Source organism: Pleurodeles waltl, chromosome 3_2 (assembly GCF_031143425.1).
Source record: "Pleurodeles waltl isolate 20211129_DDA chromosome 3_2, aPleWal1.hap1.20221129, whole genome shotgun sequence".
Lineage (NCBI taxonomy): Eukaryota > Metazoa > Chordata > Amphibia > Caudata > Salamandridae > Pleurodeles > Pleurodeles waltl.
In genome coordinates, this window is record NC_090441.1 from 123,931,328 (window position 1) to 123,951,394 (window position 20,067).

General features: G+C 45.4%; 1 protein-coding gene across 2 annotated transcripts in view; it reads right to left on the reverse strand.

Annotated features, from left to right (window-relative positions):
* IFT22 (intraflagellar transport 22) overlaps nt 1-11,936 on the reverse strand; it is an 88,823-nt gene extending 76,887 nt beyond the window's left edge. Inside the window, exon 1 of one of the 2 annotated variants that reach the window (XM_069226969.1) lies at nt 11,675-11,934. In XM_069226969.1, the coding sequence (XP_069083070.1) occupies nt 11,675-11,713 (39 nt within the window). In that variant the 5' untranslated portion in view covers nt 11,714-11,934. Of the gene's footprint in view, nt 1-11,674 lie in introns of both variants that reach the window. The other variant, XM_069226970.1, reaches the window with a different exon arrangement.
* Between the last annotated feature and the right edge of the window lie 8,131 nt (nt 11,937-20,067).

A 20,067-nucleotide genomic window follows, 5' to 3' on the forward strand; every position in this document is an offset into this window, starting at 1 on the left:
AATTTAGCAGTACAAGTGCTTTCTGACTCCTGCCGTTAATATGTTGTTGCATTTATCACAGTTTTAAGGACCATTGTGGGCACGATGGTGCATTTTGCACTAAGAAAATAGAACTAAATGTTGGTTGAGCTCCTTACGTAGTTCTGTATAATCTTTCCTAATTTTGCTGTAACAGCAAATTATGCTAGTTACCCCCTCCTCTACTAAGAACTAAAAAACAAAAGCCCCAGAAAGAGGGTAACCTAAAGGGACGCCATGGTCGCCTTCATTTCCTAAACACCCAGCAGGGATTGACATCAAGAAAAGATTACAAGGGTTGCTTTACACACACTAAAAAATAGTATAGCCATATAAATAAAACAGATAACCGTTCAGAGGGGGGTTATAGCATTCATATTAGTTCATGCCTGAAAAAAAAACAGCTTATGAGAAAACAAATGTAATTTTGTTCTAGATCTTTGGTGAGCGACAATATATTGGTATATATTAGCTATTGGCATACAAAGACTGGTGAGGGACTCCCAAGATATTTTTCTGTTACAGGACATGTGTGCCATAGGTGCATTCCAATAAAAGAGGGCATACAGAAACAGACTTCCCGCGGTTAAATCCAAGAGAAGTAGATAGCCAGAGATAAAACTGACAGGTTTATGTAGGCCTTGCTGTGGGCATTTAAGCATCAGATTAACTAGCAGGCACGTTTTATGAGCAGTAAAATGAGAACACACAAGCTAAGGGCGCAGATGTACAATTCAATAAGGATAGGAGGAATGTAAGACTAGTAGTTTTGATTGCAATCCAACAGCTTCTGGACTATCTAGAAAAGGTGGTGAGGCAAATTGCTTTCCATTTCAAGAAAACAGAAGGATTCTAGAGATGAGAAATAGATGCAGTTGACCCATTTTAAAAATTGGATTGAGGAATCACACTAGTGTGCAAAAACAAATGAAAAGTATCCACCAAAAACAGCGAAAAAGAACAAGCTGCAGGGCTTGAGGTTAGAAACTGAAAGCAAGAAAATGGAGGCCGTGCACATTTCACCGAGGTCATGTAGTAGACCACTGAAGAAGCAGTCCACTGTTCTCCTGGTGGTGGGTGGGGAGGGGGGGGTCACAGAAATGGTTGGACTAGCCAGCCAGGATACACAGGCCTTTGGAGCTAGTCATTGATTGCTCCACCTCCCAACACTTTCATTTACAATAAATTAAGAAGGATAACTAGTGCTTAAAAATCGTGAGTAGAAAATAAATTACATTAAAAAGGATGCCCTCTAAGATATTACATGGCAAATAATCATGGTTGTTATCGGTGTTACCATAAATATCCTAAGTAATGTATGTTACCATCTAAAATAGTATTGTACTTTCAGGACGAAAGACCCCAAACACATTTGCAGCTGTGCCAACCTCAGAATGTTTCTTTGTGCCTTCAAGTTCCCTTGTGATTTTTGCATTTTGGCAACAGTGTGTTGAGCACCTGATCCTGATGGACTTTCCAACTGCAAATTTGGTGAATATTCGTGGATACCCTTCTGTGCGAGGGCAGAGAGCTTCCATTGGCCTCACCACCTTATAGTCTTACCACCTTACAGTTTCACAATACTTGACCGTCTCTGCACAGGCCCTTGCTGGTGACAGGGTTATAATTTTTAGGGTGCAAAAGGTGGACTCACGTGTAAATCCAGTTTCGTTACTTGCAGTAGATGGGGCCCTTTGTGTTCTATTTTTTTTGTTTTTGAAATTTTCACAAACGCGCAACCCACTTTTGCAACAAAGATTGTGAATATCTGAACGTGCACACAGGAAATAATTTGCACCCAATATTGCTGAATCAGTTGTGCGGGTTGCACCTACCTCATCACAACCATTTTTATATTTGGGAGCACGGCACCTGCATCTCCCCCACTTCATCTCATGTTTCTTTGTGCCGTATACCTGCAAGGAGGATGGTTGTTTCGATGTAACACCCCCCCCCCCCCCCCCCGAGATTTTACATGCCCAGCTGAATGTAGGCAGTGGCCACCAAATGTGTTCTGGGGCAAGGGCAAGGAGTAACCTCTCTACCCAGAAACCCTTTTGAGGAGGTAAACTTTGCCTCACCCAGCTGGGTTGATTTCTTAAATTCAAAGATGCGCTGAGTGAGTGTCCGTTAACTGCTGCCCAACCGCCACACCTCAAAAATATAAGCTAGGGCTCCAACTTAGCCGACGCAGGTCTGTGTGGACCCTTTTGCAGTTGGTGCTTCAAGAATATTTGGCTGAGGGCAGTACAAAGGTTCAGTGTCCAGAAAGAAGCTAAAGCTCTGTTGGCCACTTGCCAGCCGAAAGACTAGTCATAGCCACAGTACCTTGAAATCCACTTTATCCTTCATCAGAGTCCAGAGCAGATCTGCGTCAAAAAATTTATATAATCCAAGTGCCGATTCTGCACAGCAATACATTTGCTCCCTTCACTGATTTTCTTTTTTTACTGTTTGTGCTCTTAGGGAAAAGGCGTTCGTACATATGGCCCTTAGTTAGCTCTCCTGCATGGACAGGGAAACAGTGCCCAGAGGACCGAGCGCTAGTTAGATCATGAGTGGTTTGCATCATCCAATATGTGCCCTTTGTGAAGTGTCAGACGGCGGTCTCCCTCTTTTTCTTTAAGACTGTTCCCACTGAGTGCGGCTAACTGTCAGAGAACCTGAAGAGCAGACAGATCTGGCGATATTCCCATTTCAAGTGACTGGCGCTACCTAAACCTACACCAGGAAATGGGCGTATTTTCCCCACACACTGCAATAAACATATTTGGACTCTTAGGACAAAATTTGTAATGGAAAATAAACTCAGATTTGCTAAGAAACAAAAAAGCTTTTGTTGGCCAACAAAACACAGGTTCTAAAATTTCTGCCAGGAGATTGGCTGAGAGGAGCTAAATGTTTTTGCACCATAAACTATTACAAGGTTCCAGAACTGGCTCTTCCAAATCTTAAAACTCATTTTTATTTAAGGAAACGTCTGGATAATTGCATTTTCTGTTAAACATGTCTTATGTTCAGGGCACTGTGTCTACCACCGTTCAGCATTCTCTATCTTCGAGAACTTTTGTTTTCTAGCAGTAGGCTAGGATGATTTTTTTTTTATTTGTTCTCCATCAGTACTTACGTTCTTGTTGCTTCTTGGCCTCCCACCCCTTCGTTCGTGTTCCTTATGCCCATCACATCCCCATCAGTATTGATTATTCCTTTCCCACCCACCCCAGTTTCTTCTTTGTGTCATTACTGTGCATATTCACCTGTCCCTCTCTGCTTCTAGTGTTTCTGTTGTCTGTCTGTGTTACCTCTCTAATGCTGCTCTTTCTCCTCTACTATGTCTGCCTCTCACCCTCTCTTAGGTCTTATTTTCCAGTTCTTTGCTTCTCTTTGTGTCTCTTCCAATTTCCGTCTCTGCCTATCTGTGTGCCTCAGTCTCTGCCTAATTTTTCCACCATATCGTTCTATACCTCTCCTTTTGAAGTCAGTCAGTCCCAGTCTCTCTATGTACCTCAGTATCTCACTCTGTTTTCCAATGCATCTATCTCTGCCTCTGTCTGTCGTTTCCACTGCCTCTATCTTTTCTACTGTGTCTCTGTAGGAAACTGTCTCTTTATACAGTGGACCAAAATGCTACACTGTGCAAAGAGTCCAAGCAATCCCCAGAGGTACCACAGAGGCACGGGTGACATCCCAAATGCTCTCTTTTTGAGTAGTGTGGTCAAGCAGGTAGGCATATCAGAGGGTAGTGCAAAGCATGTAAGGCACACACTTATATAGTGAGACACACACGCAATAAAGAAATAACACACCCATTTATAAAAATAACACATACTTTTATATAAACATTGATACCAAGATCACTGGAACCAGGCATGGTATGGATTTTTACAGTTTTTAAAAGTTGATAGTGCAATTTTTGGGTGTGGTAATGTTATCCTATGGGGGGGGGGGAAACAGGTACTGCATTAGGGACTCTTCACAGTGACTTACAGGATTGTCCTCCAGAACTTAAGGTGAGTATGAGGCAGGGACCAAGGCCCCACCAACAGGACACCTCATGAGGTTCTGGTGCTTCCGGGTGCAGAAGTGTGTCATGGCGTCGGGTTTCCAACTCACTTTAATGGGAAACAGTCCAGTTGTAAAGTTGCGTGTCAATCCACGAGGGTAGGGGGCTTGACCCTTGAGGTCCTTGGGCACATGGGGACACAGTTTATCCAATTCTCCTCAAGCTGTGGGGCTCGGTGCAGTGGTGTCTTTTGGCACTGGTTCCGGTGCTGGAGTTCCTTATGGTTGCAGGGGGGGGCCTGCAGATACAGTCTACAGGAGTGGACTGGGGGTCCAGTCCGACAAAGCTAATAAGTGGCCTCACGTCTCACGAGCCTGGGAGATGTGGGGACACCCTTGATTCTCTTCTCCTCTGTCTGGCACATACAGGTGTAGAGGTGCCCTGAGGAGTCGAGTTTCTGTCCCCAGGTCACTCGTGGTTGCAGTGGATTCTGCAGAAACAGGCTGCAGACTCCACCTCGAAGTCCACAGTGGGCAAACTCAGGGTGGGCTGTGTCTCTGGAGTACCTGGAGACCACACGGACACCACTGGCCAACTTCGGCTCGGGCTAGGTGGCTTGAGTGCAGTGGTGATGTCCGGCATCAGGTTTTTGGGGGTCCCGGTCTTCACAGTTCTTTCTTAGGTGCCTGCGGATGCATGGGAGCAGCTCCTCTACTCCAAAAGAGTTCTTCTTGGCAATTTGTAAGCACTGGCAGCTCTCCCAGTTTCTTGGAGACTGCAGCGGCAGGACAGGTCAGTTGCTCCTCGAGGGTCAGGTGCAGCAGGCCGACAGAGTTGGCACCAATTCAGTTGTTCTCCTGGGTTCTCTGGTTCACCAGGCTTCTTGTCCACTCCTTCTTTTGCGTCCAGTGAAGATCTGATGATCTGGTATCAGGGGGTCCCTTCTATTGTCCACTTAGAGGGCGTTAAGGGAAGTGTAAGGTAGTAGATAATGGGCTACTTACCCTTGGGGTCATTATACCCCCTAAAAGACCACTTCATGTAGGGAGTGGGTACCACCCTGTCCAGAGATCCTAAATTCCACCACACACAAGATGGCAGAATTTCCTAGGTGGTGTCCACTTAAGGCTGGCCAGCCTAGGGGTGTGCCCAGCCTAGAAATGTGACACACCTCCTGCATAGCTAATTTGTCTGCCTGTCCAGGTGCCAGATGGACCCTGGGGCAGGGAGGTTGGCATCTTCCTCTGAGGAAGGCCAGATCTGCATACTAAAGATGGTAGGCTTCTTTGAAGATCCCTGATTTGGAATGCAGATCACCCTGTGGGGAGGGGTGTACGAAGCCTCAGTACGGACAGGCTGTTTCTGACCTCCAGAGAGTGAAGGCTCTCACCATGGTGGGCCAGATTTTCATCTGTTGGTGACAGACTGGCCAGAACTGTAGGGAGCTCACCATCAGTTGGTAGGTTTTCAGGGGCCACCTCTAAGGTGCTCTCTGGGTGCATGTATTAATAAATCCATCACTGGAATCAGTGAGGGTTTATTAATATGAGATGTTTGATATCAAACATACCTATCTTCAGAGAAGCCATCTTGTAGCTGGGGAACCCGTATTGACCAGTGTCCAGTACATGTATTTAAAATGGCTACCCTGCACACTTACTGTGTCTAAGAATCAACAAAAACAAAGTAGGGGCACATTTGCTCAAGCATATATGTCCTCACTTGTAATATAATGCACCCTGCCTCAGAGCTGAAAGACCTGCTGTACGGGTGACTTACAAATATTACAACAGTGTTTAGATGCCATGGCAAACAAGTGTGTGCCATACCTTGTTTTCACTTTTAGGGGCACCTTGTCAGGCAGCCTGTAATGGCAGTCTGCATGAGGTTGGTGCTGGGTTCCTTAGAGTGGCAGAAGCTGTGCTGCAGCTTTTAGGGTCCCTCTTCAGTACCCATGCCCTAAGTACCAGGGGTACCGTTTACTAGGGAATTAGAGGGGTGCTAAAGGGCCTGGCCACTTGCGGATTAAGTGTCTTGTTTTGGGGAAGGAACACTGGCACTGGCAAATGGACCCAGTTAGCAGGAACCCAGTGCACTTCAGTAAAAAAAAAAAAACAGGCAAAAGGTGTGGGGGGTGAAAGGGTGGAGTACTGCAACTAGAACCCAGTTTCCTACAGTCTCTCTCTCTCTCTGCGTCTCTGTCTCTTTTTCTGCTTTGCCTCCTCTCACTCTCTCTTCTGCTCACAGTCCCCACCTATCTCCATGCCCAAGTCTCTGCCTCTCCCTTTACCTTTCACTTGTGGCCGAGAAGCTACCAGCTATAACCAAAACACACCACAGACATATTTCCAAGCAGTTGAACAGCATTCCCATGAAACAACTTAACATCACAAAAAACCAACAAAACACGATGGGGTTAGTACCACAAAAAAAGAAAATAATATTCTCTCCAAAAGAGGAGCTATTTATATTTCTTAGTTTGTGGATGTGGCATTTTATTGTGGAAAAAAATAGCAAAGTAGTGAGGCAGAGTAAATGTAATAAAAGCATGGGGTGTGAAGTCAGATTTGCTAGCCAGAATAAGACTTATTTTTAATGCTCCCAACTCCAGCATTTAACTTTTTCTGTTGAGGTAAGTGAAAATAAAATGTACAAATTGATTGCCCCTCCACCTGTCCTCACTTTCTCCACCTCTACCTGGTTGGCAAAGCCAATAGCTCAGCCAAAGGCAAGACCTATTGGCTTTGTCAATACTTGTTTTTTCTACAGAATAGAATATTTCCCTAACAGAGAACCATGAATCTGTCCGTCATATCTTCAAAACTCAATTTAAATCAGCTACCTCTAACAGCTTGTAACCTACAGCGTATGAGCGGAGCAATCCTTTAATGCCATCAGTGGAATGTAGGGTGCTTTGATACATCTTTTTTTATACAGAATTAAAAGAACCCTTGGACTACTCTTGGGTTACATGGTGCATTTCTTATTTCATCTAGTTTAGTACTGATAACAAAACACACTGTGGGTTCTTTGCACCTCTTTCCACCAACCCAGGCTGCCATCAGATTTTTGCTGATCATAACAATGCTGTCAAAAAGTATAGAATGAAATAATAAGTGTGTGTAAAAACAACACATCACCACTTTTATGCACTGCTCCACACTGTTTACACAAAGTTGTAAACTGGCTGAAAAAACATAAAATTGATTTGCTCCAAATGGTGTGAAAAAGTTTTCAATGATACTTCAAGACATGTTTGGACCTTTTCAGTGTTGTTACGCAATCCATCAGTACTCGTTACACCAATGCTGAAAGGATGAGTACCTTCTGAGATTCCAACTTTTAAGCTGCAGGTTGCACAAAGACTCCTACATTTGAGATTTATTTCTCTAATCAGGTAGGTATAACTGCCTCTAAAGAGGACAAAACAGACTCGGTAAACAATATGTGGTACAGGGAATACTGCAGTTCTAAGGATTGTGTGTGTGATCTAATAAGGAGCAAAGTGGGCTTTCTTCAGGAAAAGTAACAAGCATTTGTAAAGCCAATAGGTTGTGCATACGCAAAAGCTATTGGTTATGCCAATGTCTTTTAGCCATGTTGTTGAGCACTGTGGAGTTGAGCAGAGTAGAGTGGAGTTGAGTGGCACGGTGAAGAGTGGCCTGGGGGTGCGTGGAGTTTTGAAGAGTGAAGTGAGGTACAGTGAAGTGGCATAGAGTGAAGTGGCGTAGAGTGAAGTGGCGTAGAGTGGAGTGGCGTAGAGTAGAGTGGAGTGGAGTGGCGAGGATAGGGGTGTAGAGTGCATTAGAATGGTGTAGAGTACAGTGGCGTACAGCGAAATAGCATAGAGATTGACTAGAGTAGAGTGAAGTAGGTGGGTGGGGTAGACTAGAGTGGTGTGGAGTGTAGAGTGGCGTAGAGTGAAATAAAGCAGAGTGGAGTAAAGTGGCTTAGTGTAGAGAGTTGTGGAGTGACACAGAGTGGTGTGGAGTGACACAGAGTGGTGTGGCGTAGAATGAAGTGGGGTAGAGTGAAGTGGTGCAAAGTGGAGTGCCATAAAGTAGAAAGGCGTAAAGTAGTGCAGCACTGTGTGCACTGAAGTGGGGCAGAGTGGGCTATAGTTGCATAGACTGCCACTATGTGGAGTGACGTGGCATAGAGTGGCGTTCAGTGGAGTGAAGTTTCACTGACTGAAGTAGCGTAGAGTGGCATACAGTGAAGTGGTGTGGCACAGAGGAAAGTAGAGTGCAATGGCAGAGTTCAGTGGCCTAAAGTGCAAGAAGCAGAGTAGAGTACAGTGGCGTAGAGTGTGCAGTGGCGTAGAGTGGTGCAGAGTAGACTGCAGTGGCATAAAGTGCAGTAGTGCAGACTGGAGTGCAGTGGCATAAAGGTCAGTGGCGCAGAATGGTGCAGAGTAAATTAGAGTGACGTAGAGTGCAGTGGTATTGAGTGAAGTGGTGAGGCGTTGCATACAGTGCAGTGGCTTCGAGTGCTGTAGATTAGAGTGACGGACAGTGCTGTAGAGTAAAATGGCATAAAGTGTACTGGTGTAAAGTGGAGTGGCGTAAAGTAGAGTATCCTAAGGTAGAGAGGCATAAAGTAGAGTGGCATAAAGTAGAGCAGCATTTTGTGGAGTGGGTTACAGTTGCATAGAGTGCCACTGTATGGAGTGGCATAGAGCAGAATGGAGTAGAGTGGTGTACAGTGGAGTGGAGTTGCGTGGAGTGGCGTAGAGTGGCATACAGTGGAGTGGCACATAGAGTAGAGTACAATGGCTTACAGTGCTCTGGTATAAAGTGCAGTGGTGCAAAGTAGAGTAGAGTGGTGTAGAGTGCAGAGTGGAGTACAGTGGTGCAGAGAAGAGTGGCCTACAGTGCAGCGGCATAGAATGCCGTGTCATACAGTAGAGTAGTGTAGAGACGAGTGGCGTAGAGTAGAGTAGTGCAAAATGGAGTGAACTGTTCCTGGTGGCCATCAGAACTAAGGCCCACTCTCACCGAACATGCCAGAAACCTTGGAATCATCACTGACAACAGGCTCACCATGGAATTACAGATTAATACTGTCTCCTCCACCTGCTCTTTCTCTCTGTTCATGCTACATAAGACCTTGAAGTGACTACTGGACACGAGATGCACCGGACACAGGCCATCATCGCCACTTGACTAGACTATGGCAACGTCCCCTACATAGGAATTGCCTTGGAACTCCTACAAAGACTTCAGGCCATACAGAACACCACAGCCAGACTCATCCTTGACCTTTCCCAATGATCCCACATCACACCACACCTCAGGCAACTCCACTGGCTGTGTGTGCAGAGTGTGCGTATTCAAGCTGCTAACCCATGCACACTAATTTCTACACAACCAAGGACCGCCTAAACTAACCACAGCCTGAATTTCCACCAACCATCAGAAAACTACGCTCCGCCTCCCTATCGCTTGTTCATACCCCAAGCATCCACTGAAGCAGAAGCAGAGAAAGTGCCTTCTCCCACAGAGCAGCAAAAACCTGGAACAGCCTTCCAATGCATCTCCAGACTATCATCTCTCATCCGCAATTCCATAGAGCCCTCAAGACCTGACTATTCAAATGAACCAGTAGGACCTGCAAGCATCTGGATACCCTAGAGGGTGATTAATCGCACATTACAAATCGAGTTTGATTGAGTGGCGTACAGCATAGTGATGCAGAGTAGATTAGAGTGGCATAGAGTGTAGTGGCGTAGAGTGCTGTAAAGTAATGTTGCATACAGTGATGAAGAGTAGAGTGCACTGGCATAGATAGCAGTGGCGTAGAATGGTGCCGAATACAGTGGCATGGAATCCAGTGACATAAAGAAGAGTGAGGCAGAGAAGAGTGATGCAGAAAAAATGCAGTGCCTCGGAGTACAGTGGTGCAGTGTAGTGGCATAAAGTGATGCAGAGTGGAATTGCATAGAGTGCAGTGGTGTAGGGTAGAGTAGTACAGAGGCATATAGTGCAGAGGCCTGGAGTAGAGTGGTGCAGAGTACAGTACACTGGCGTACAGTGCAGCAGATTAGAGTGGTGCCAAGTAGAGAGTCATAGAGTGCAGTGGCATAGAGTAGTGCAGATTAGAGTATAGTGGCATAGAGTGCGGTAGCACAGTGTAGCGTGGTGTAGAGTGCAGTGAGAGTAATGCAGAGAAGAGCAGAGTGTCAGAGTGCAGTGGTGCAGAGTAGAGTGGCGTAGAGTGCAGCAGCAAGGAGTAGAGTGGTGCAGTGTAGTGTGAAGTGGCATAGAGTAGAGTGGTGCAGAGTAGAGCGGCATAGAGTGCAGTGCCAGAGAATTGAGTGGTGCTCAGAAGATCAGAGTGGTGTAGAGTGCAGTGGCTTAGGATACAGTGTTCAGATTAAAGTGCAGTGGCATATAGAGTGCAGTGGCAAAGAACAGAGAGGTGCTGCGAAGATTAGAGTGGCATAGAGTGCAGTGGCATAGAGTGGCGTAGAATGCAGTGGCATCTAGTAGAGTATTGGTTCATAGATTACAGGGTGGGAGGTAGGAGGGAAAAGAGACAGCATGTAACAGGAGGGCAGGCATGAGGGAACAGAAGCTACATGGACGGGATATGGGAGACTGACTGAAAAAACAAGTACTCATATGGAGTGATTGAACACAAAAAAATACCTCCAAAAATGGTAGCAGTGGATGGACATAAGTACTTGGTCCACACTCCAGGGGAGGGTCAAACACAAGAAGAGGACATGATGCCCATATGCCATGACAAATGGGAGTTCAGCAAATGAGAGCGACGTTGAACCAGCAACCCGCTGTATATACAAAAAAAAAGCCACACAGAGGCAGCACATGTACCGGCAAAAGCCAATACAAAACTTTGTTTATTCAAAAGTGGACGCTTAATATTTGTAAATTTGGCCACATACCTCAATTAAGACCAAGGTAAACAACTGTCCAGAATTTTTGGGGAATCACTCATATTTTTCAGGCAGCCACAGTACTTTCATTCTCAGTTTAGGTCACAATCTTGAAAGTGATGCCAACTTTTTCAGTGCAGCTCGGTTTTATTAAATTTTTATACATGTCATCTTTTTGCAATTCTTGGTTCATCTTTTTGTCACATTTGTTGACATTCTTTTAGTCCCTTACATGGACGAAAGGGCAAAACGATGTGCCTGACACATTCGCCTTACTGGTTAAACACCCATCAGTCTTGAATTAAATAGCCCTGCTGTCCATATTAGACGTCATGCTACCACCCATTAGATACTGTAAAGTCCCTTGAAAGATAAATCATATTATGTCTCCGAAACTACACAGTCCTGTTGGATAGCTCACGTAGTACCAAATTTGCTATTCCAAACTGCCCTCTGCACGGCCCAACTTATCCCTCGTTAGTATATTTACAACGTTTCTCGACTCGATACCGATGCTGTTGCTCATTAGGCATCCAAATTGACAACCATTATATGTACCACACTGTTCTTAATAAGATATCCCCAAAGCCCATTAGCCATCCCACACTTTCCCTCTACATATTCCACGCAGTTGCTACTTAGTGTTAAATCGTTTTGTCTCTTATTGAATATCAGTAATTGCCTCTCAATAGATCTTCTGCGCCCTTCATTTGAACAGCTCTCGCTGGAGAACCACGCTGATGGAGGGTCCATACCTCACTGGGTCCCACCAGCAGCACCTTGGCCTTCAGCATTGTGCGGGTCCCTCTGCAACTAGTTTGGGCGATGCGGTCTCTGTCTGACACTGCGGCTCAGGCTGACCGGCTCCTATAAATGCCTCCAGACAAGGAATGGGGTTAGCTCCACCTTCGGACATCCCGCAGCAAAAGAACAAGTTTTTCGGACCCCAGCATCAACGCCCACGACCTCATAACCTTCCCCATACACGGTGCCTGCAGCGTTGCCAGGGTAACGTCAACGCGGCCCGCTGAGTGGCTGAGTCCACTCCCGGTGAGAAATAAACATAGAGGAAAGACAGTTCACCCGTAGTCGGAGTCATCTTCGTAGCGACCATCTTGAAAAGGCTATTTATATATCGAGAAACGCACGCATTTACCATCAAAAGAGAGTCATAGGTGGATGATCAATTAATAATTTACCTGTATGTAACGTTGCCACTTCAAATATTTAAAATATCGACATTTGAATAAACGAATGTTGAATATGTTGAGCAAGTGATTACATTTTATATCTTAAAAAAGAATTGCATGTTAGTAATGATGCTCTAAAAAAAATTCCCCTTCCTCCCAAGATGGTTGTTTTCTTTCCCTCACGAAAGAATGGTCGACAGTACAATGAGACCCAAATAGCGAACCTCTTTTTTTGTTTTAACCTACCGGAGTTAAGGAAAGCACGCCTTTCACTAAGCGTCTAAAATAACGGCCATCTTGGAATCCCCATCATTTCTAGCCCTTGTACGAAATAGAAACCAAGGCGTGTGAGATTTAATATATGAAAACAATGCAGAAAACTTTATATTCACATATATGCCAACCTTTTAGAAGAGGAAAGTGGGAGAGTTAACAACAATAATCGGGAGATTGCGTTTTCCCCACAGCCCTGCTAAGTTTCCCCAGTCCATGCGGGAAGTGCTATTCCAGTCCAGGTTTTTTTTTTTTTTTTCTGGGACTTGTAGTCTTGTTTATTCCACTATAAACAAGCATTAGCAAAGCCAATAGGTTTTGCCTATGCAAGAGCTATTCATTTTGGCAATGGGTTTTGTCATGTTGTACACCAGTGTGGCTGCTGTTTAGCATGGCTAAAAGTTAGTGGCATGGAGTATCAGAGTTGAGTGGGGAGTAGAGTGTTGTAGAGTGAATTTGCTGGAGTGTTTTAGAGTGGAGTAGGGGAGTAGAGTGTCATAGAGTTTTGTAGAGGGGAAAAGCGTTCAGTGGTTAAGTGAAAGAGAGTGTCGTAGAGTGGAGTGGGGTGGAATAGGATGGAGTGGGTTGGAGTGGATTGCGGTAGTGGGGTGGATTAGATTTTGAGTAGAGTGGGGTGGATTGAGTGGAGTTAGTTGGATTAGTGTGGGGTGGACTGGAGTGGGGTGGATTGAAATGGCGTGAGATGAAGGATTGGCTTGGGGTGGATTTGAGTGGGGTGGAAAAGATTGAGTTGGGGTGGGTGATTTGAATTGGAGTGATAGGGCTGGGGTGGACTAGATTGGGGTGCAGTGGATTAGATTAGGGTGGATTTGAGGGGTGGATTGGATTGGGGTAGGCGGTTTGGATTGGAGTAATAGAGCTGAGGTAGATTGTATTGGGGTGGGGTGGGGTGGGGTGGGGTGGATTGGATTGGAGTGGGGTGGATTAGATTGGACTGGAGTGGAATGGATTCGATTGGAGTGGGATGAATTGGATTGGAGTGGGGTGGGGTGGATGCACAGGATTGGAGTGGGGCGAGTCGGACTGGCATGGGGTGAATTGTATTGGAGGGGGTGGATTGGTTTGGATTGGAGTAGGGTGGATTGGAGTGGGGTAGGCTGGGTGGATTGGATTTGAGGAGGGTGGACTGAACTGTGATGGGGTGGGGTGGATTGGATTGGGAAAGAGTGTGGTGGACTGTAGTGAGTGGGGTGCATTTGAGTAGAATGGGTGGAGAGGGGTGGATTGGATTGGAGTGGGGTGGATTGAAATGTGGTGGTTTGGTTTGGGGTGTAGTGAGCTGCAGTGGGATGGATTGGATTTGTTTGGGGTGGACTGGATTGGAGTGGGGTGTGTTGGATTAGATTGGGGTAGATTGGAGTGGGGACAATTGCATTGGGGTGGATTGGATTTGGGTGGGGTGGGGTGGGGTGGATTGCAGTGGGCTTGATTGCAGTGGAATGGATTGGATTACAATGGGGTGGATTGGATTGGGCTGGATTGGATTGTAGTGGGGTGGGTTGGAATGTGGTAGGCTGGATGGATTGGATTGGAGTGCAGTGGACTAAACTGGGATGGGGGGTGAATTGGATTGGGGTACAGTAGGGTGGAGTGGATTGAAATGGGACAGAGTGGCCTGCCAGGGCATTGGTTTGGAGTGGCTTTGGGTGGGTGTGGTGGATTGGATTTAGGTGGGGTGGATTGCATTGAGGTGGGGTGTATTGGATTGAAGTGGGGTGGACTGGAGAGGGGTGGATCAGATTGGGGCAGATCAGATTGAAGTGGCGTATATTGGTTTGGGTGGCATGGATTGGATGAGTGGGGTGGACTAGGACCTAGCATCCAGTTAGAGGTGGGTTAGAGTGCGGTGGACTGAGTTGAGTGTGGTGGATTGGACAGGGGTGGGTGGATTGGATTGGGATGGGGTGGGGTGAATTGGTGTGGAATAGATTGTGGTGGATTGGACTGGAGTGGTTTGGATTGGAGTGGGGTAGGGTGAATTGGATTGGGGTGAGGTGGATTGGGGAGAGGATGTGGTGTAACAGCCAGAGCTGCTGACTTTGGAGCTGGGGAACCAGGTTCGAGTTTTGGAGTCAGCTCAACATCCTGTGATTCTGGGCAAATCACTTAATCTCCCTGTGCCTACTAAAACAATGAATGTGTCCTTGTGTTATGTAGCTGGTGCTCATGTGAAGTGCTCCAATCCCTTCGACTGGATTGGAGTGGGGTAGATAAATTGGAGAGGGATGGACTGGATTGGAGTGGGGTAGATTAAGGTGGTTTGGAGTGGGGTGGATTGGACTGGAGGAAGGTGGATCAATGTGGACTGGAGCAGGGTGGATTAAAGTGGATTATATTGGAGTGGGATGGATTGGGATGGTGTGGGTGGATTGGATTGGATTGGAGTGAGGTGGATTGGATAGCAGTGAATTTATTGGAGTGGATGGATTGGGTTAGATTGGAGTAGGGTGGGTTGGGGTGGAATGGAATTCGGTGGGTTAGAGTGGAGTGGGGTGGATCAGACTGGAATTGAGTGGATTGGACAGGAGTGGGGTGGGGTGGATTGGACTGGAGTGGATTGGGGTCAGGTGGATTCGATTAGGATGAGGTGTATTGGTTTGGAGTGTGGTAAATTTGACTGGGCTGGATTGGGGTGGATTAGATTGGTGTGGGGTGGACTGTATTGTAGTGGGGTGGATTGTGGTGGATTTGTGTAGGGTGAATTGGGATGGAGTGGGATGGATTGGATCAGGGTGAGGTGGATTGGAGTGGGGTGAATTGGAGTGGGGTTTATAGTTTTGGATTGGAGTGGGTTGTTTGGGATTGGATTGAGGCAGGGTGGAGTGGAGCAGATTGTTTTGGATTGGAGTGGGGCAGATTGGAGCGGGTAGATGGGAGTGAGGCATATTGTTTTGGTTTGGAGTGGGGCATATTGCGTTGGATTGCAGTGGGGCAAATTGAGTAGGGTAGATTGTTTTGGATTGGAGTGGGGTAGATTGTTTTGAAGTGGTGCAGATTGTTTTGGATTGGAGTGAGGTGAAAAGGAGTGGGGCAGATTAGATTGGGGTGGGCTCAGAGGATTGGAGTGGAGAGGGTTGGAGTGGGCTTGATTGTGGTGAGAGTTTGGATTGGAGTGGGGTGGTTTGGATGGCAGTGGGGTGGATTGGATGGGAGTGGGGTTAATTGGGGGGAAGTGGGTGGATTCGGTTGGTGTGAGGTGGATTGGATTGGAGTGGGCATATTGCTTTGGATTGGAGTGGGGTGGAGCAGAGTGGACAGATTGTTTTGGACTGGAGTGGAGCAGACTGCAGTGGGGCGCATTGGAGTGGGGCAGATTGGAGTGGGGTAGATAGGAGTGGGACAGATTGTTTTGGATTAGAGTACGGAGGATTGGAGTGGGCCGATTGTTTTGGATTAAAGTGGGGCAGAATAGAGTGAGGTGGATTGGAGTGGGGCAGATTGTTTCGGGTTGGAGTGGGGCAGATTGTTTTGGATTGCAGTGGGGCAGATTAGAGTGGGGCAGATTGCTTTGGATTGGAGTGCAGTAGATTGCAGTTAGGGCAGATTGTTTTGGATTGGAAGGGGCAGATTGTAGTGGGGTAGATGGGAGTGGCACACATTGTTTTGGATTGGAGTGGGGCAGATTGAAGTGAAGCAGATTGTTTTGGATTGAGTGGGGTGGATTGGGGTGTACCGCACAATTATGTGTTAAAGCATCATTTAAGAAATTACATGTAATAAAGAAACAATGTCGCTTTGCAATATTTAGAACAAGATAATTGTCATCTTTTGAGAACAGAGCCTCTGAGCAAAAAACAAAGAAAACATGAGCGCTAATCATGAAAAAGACAGCTTGGCAAAAAAAAGAAAGTTAACTATGAAAATTAAAACTCTCCAATTGCGTTTGTCTGCCTGGGCACTTTTTTGCCAGTCACAAGCCTTCTTTTTACAGGACACCAGAAGTTAAAAAGAACAAAATAGTACCACAATCACGTCAGGATTAGGTTAAAACAATCAGTGGTTGGTTCCTGCTCATTACAGAGGAATGGAAATGATGCCGGGCCTGCAGTGACAAATTACATGGCTGTAAAGAAGAGTGCCAAGCAAGCCAACAAATGGTTAGCCACAGGTGGACTCCAAGCCATTTACTGTACACAACAGAGTCTCACAAGCGAGATGCATACACTAGTGCATGCACTCACAGGCTCCACTATAAAAAGTACAACTCCCATAATTCAAATAAAAACCTGGATTGGAGCAGCACATTACACATGGACCTGGGAAACTTGGCAGCTATGCCTCCATTGACTTCTGTTGAAGAAGAGGCAACTTCAGATGGGAGACCATTTTTTGCTACAAAATAATGAGTCTCCCGCTTGAATCGGGTCTATTAGCATGTATCCATTCATATGTGAATAAGTCTGCTATGAGCTACTGTCTATTTTTCAAGAGCCATATCTAAGTCAGTATGACACAGAGCGAGCGTAGCGAGTGTGCACTCTCATCATTAACTCATATTAAACAAGAGTGCTTTAGAATGGTTATTTGTTATAGTTCTTATACCTTGATTGGTTAAGTGGTAGAGGGGAAGATCAAGACTCCAATTTATCTCAACAATTTGCTTGAGATTGTATATTTGAATTGCTGTCTTGTTCCTAAGTCCATGCATGATTAGCTCATCCAATCCAGGATTTGTCTTTGTATCTTTCACACGGGATTGTAATTGTAATTGCTTGATATTGTGACTACTCTCTCTCATGAGGTGTTGAAGCACTATACTACGGGCAGTACACTAATCTGGAACCCCAGGTTCATCTCTTTCAAGTTTCTTAGGTCCGTGAGTGATGTGCTGTTCTAGGACAGGTTCTCTGAATTCTTGGTTTTGTAGTCTTGTGTATTCCATAATAAAATGGAACTACAAGTGCCACAAGTGAAAGAAAAAAACCTGGACTGGGCCAGCACATCACACATGGACCTGGGAATCTTGGCAACTAGTAAGCTTAGTGTTAGGTTGTAGAGGTATGGCTTTACAAAAACTGGTGAAATGTGGATCCTTGAAATGAGCAGCCCTGCCATGTTTCTTAGGTCCATGTGGGATGTGCTACTCCAAGTCAGTTTTTCCCTTTGAATTCTGGGACTTGTAGCCTTGTTTATTCCATTATAAAAAAGGACTTCAAATCCCAGAATCCAAATCAAAAACCTGGACTGGAGCATCAAATCACGTATGGACCTGGGAAACTTGGTAGCTACGAATGAGTTGTGTGCAAATTGCAGAAATATATTAATAGAGATTTAGGCAAATATACAAATGACTTACAGAAAGTTGAGCCCAGGGGAAAAGTCAGACAGAGGATGGGAAACAAAGAAGTGAGTTATTTGAAAGCAAAAAGGAGAGGCAACAACAGGGATTTCATGTAAATGTCAGTTTTCCCGTCAGATTTTATGAATCTATGGGCTGCTTTTTGAGACAGTTTGGAATATGAGAAGACAAGACAATAGAGGGTGCAGAGCAATGGGGTAGAAACAGTGGACTGGCAAACATGGCAGAATGCAGAGGCAAGAAAACAAGTGCAGAAAAAGAGGAAGGCAAGGAAGGGGGCAAGAAGGAGCAGTCCTGAAAGGAGGGTCACGATGGGGGTCAGGAAGGGTGCAGGTAGAACGGGGTAGAAAGAGGAGGACGGGAAGAGGGAAAATATAATGGGGACAGGAAGAGCAAAGGGATATATTGATGCAGGAAAGGCCTTCGCTTAACTCCGTTCCCTTTCTTTTCCAGTAGCCAATCATGAGATGGATTGGCAGGATGGTCTCTACTTTTCATTTAACATAATAATCCAAGTTCAGGATAGCTGTTAAAGTTTCGTGACATCTAAGGAGATGTCTCAGCAAAGCATGCAGAGAAGGACGAGAATGATGTCTTGATCAAGTGGCCTTCAGAAATCACAGGTACATATCATGGGGTCAAGCAACCCATACATTGAGTCACCAAGACCCTCTAAAACATGTTCAAAAGATCCAGTCAAGCAGGGGCATATGGCGAGTATACAACAGACAGGCATTCTAGTTGCTGATACAGATTAGAAAAGGCGCGATAATTACTAGGTACTCAACAGAGCCAATTAGCTGACCACCAAAGCCATCCATTGCCAACTGGTGACTGGGTGTTTGAGCCATGATGCTCTGGCACTTGTGTTCCCCCGTGCACCAGAAGGGGATATTAGGGTCAAGTTGGATAAATTAAGGAACACACATAATAAAAATGGCATTTTGAATTCAACAATTTTGGAATTGACATAGGTGTTAATGGTGGACACTAGATCATTATTTCAACAATTTCAACTCAACTTTAATGTAGTCAATATTTTAAAATTCTTTTTTTATAACATACAACATGGAAGACACAGAGTTGAAAGATAACCAAACCTATCAGAATCTAGAACGCTAGAATCAACTTCCAGATTGAACTATACACTTCCTGGGACAGCACAAATAGCCATCCCATAACGTGCTCTTTGCCTGGTAATGTGTTGAGTAGTTGCATTAGTGTGTCATTCTTGTTAAATGTTACTCTGCACCCTTGTTTTGTTGGTTCCCTCGGTTTCCATCTTCCTGGTTATGAGTGCCTTGCCTTCCACATTATATTGCTGTTTGATAACCCAGCTCCATTCTGCCTTGTACTCCTTTCACAGTTGCTGCAGGTACCTTACAGTTCCATAGACACTGGAAAAGGTCCTTGTATTTTTTGGTATTCATTAGCTGTCTGCTTCATTCAGATACTATTAAGTGACATTTCAGCTATCTTAGTAAAAACTCTGGTACCTTGGTAATCTGTTGCAGCTTCTATTGTCTGCCTGCAACACATCCTTCTTGTGTACAGTGGTCCATGGACAGATCGCTCGGTGTCACAGGCCACTGCCTTCTGAACCCAAGTTCTTGTCTACACATCAGTTGCTGAGAAGCCAGGTGGATCAAGCCACTTCGGCTAAGTTGAGTTCTAATGCATCGCCCACTTCTCCAGACAATTAATCCAATTGCTTTGAGTTCATGGGCAACAAGGTTTTCACTGTGGGCAGTTTAGCTCTGTGAGCAAAGCCTCATGCCTTTAAAGATGGTATATCTATTCTCGCCCTAGAGGAATTAGGGTGACTGGCTATTATTGGCCTATCAGAGCACACCAAGAAGCCCTTCTTTAACATGGTCAGCAATGGGTTAGTTGCTTCCAAACTACCCTGAAATAAGACCTGGACTCTGCTGAAACATTTGCTACATCATTAGCTTTGGTGGTCACATTCCTCGGCCATGCCTGGAGCTTTTGATAGGCTTTTCCGTAGATGTCCAGCCAGACTGATGGACATGCCCTTCTATGGCAAGAAGCTATTCTGGCTGTTCCTTCATTGTATTTTTGTCAAGAAAAGTGGAGTCTATAGCCTGTTCTGTTTGACAACAGAAAGCCATCTTTCGGGGTGCCCAGGTTCTTTTTTCAGTGAAGGAACAGGAGTCGGTCTTAAGGCAAACAGGAGTCGGTCTAAAGGGAAGTGTTGTGTATGCCCTGAAAGCTGGAAATGACTGACGCCTAGATATTCAACTTGCAAAAGATTGTTTACGAATACGTCCCACACACTATGTACAAAAGTGTGAACCTTGAACCTATTTATGTTTCCCTATATGTAAATTGGGGTCCTCCTATA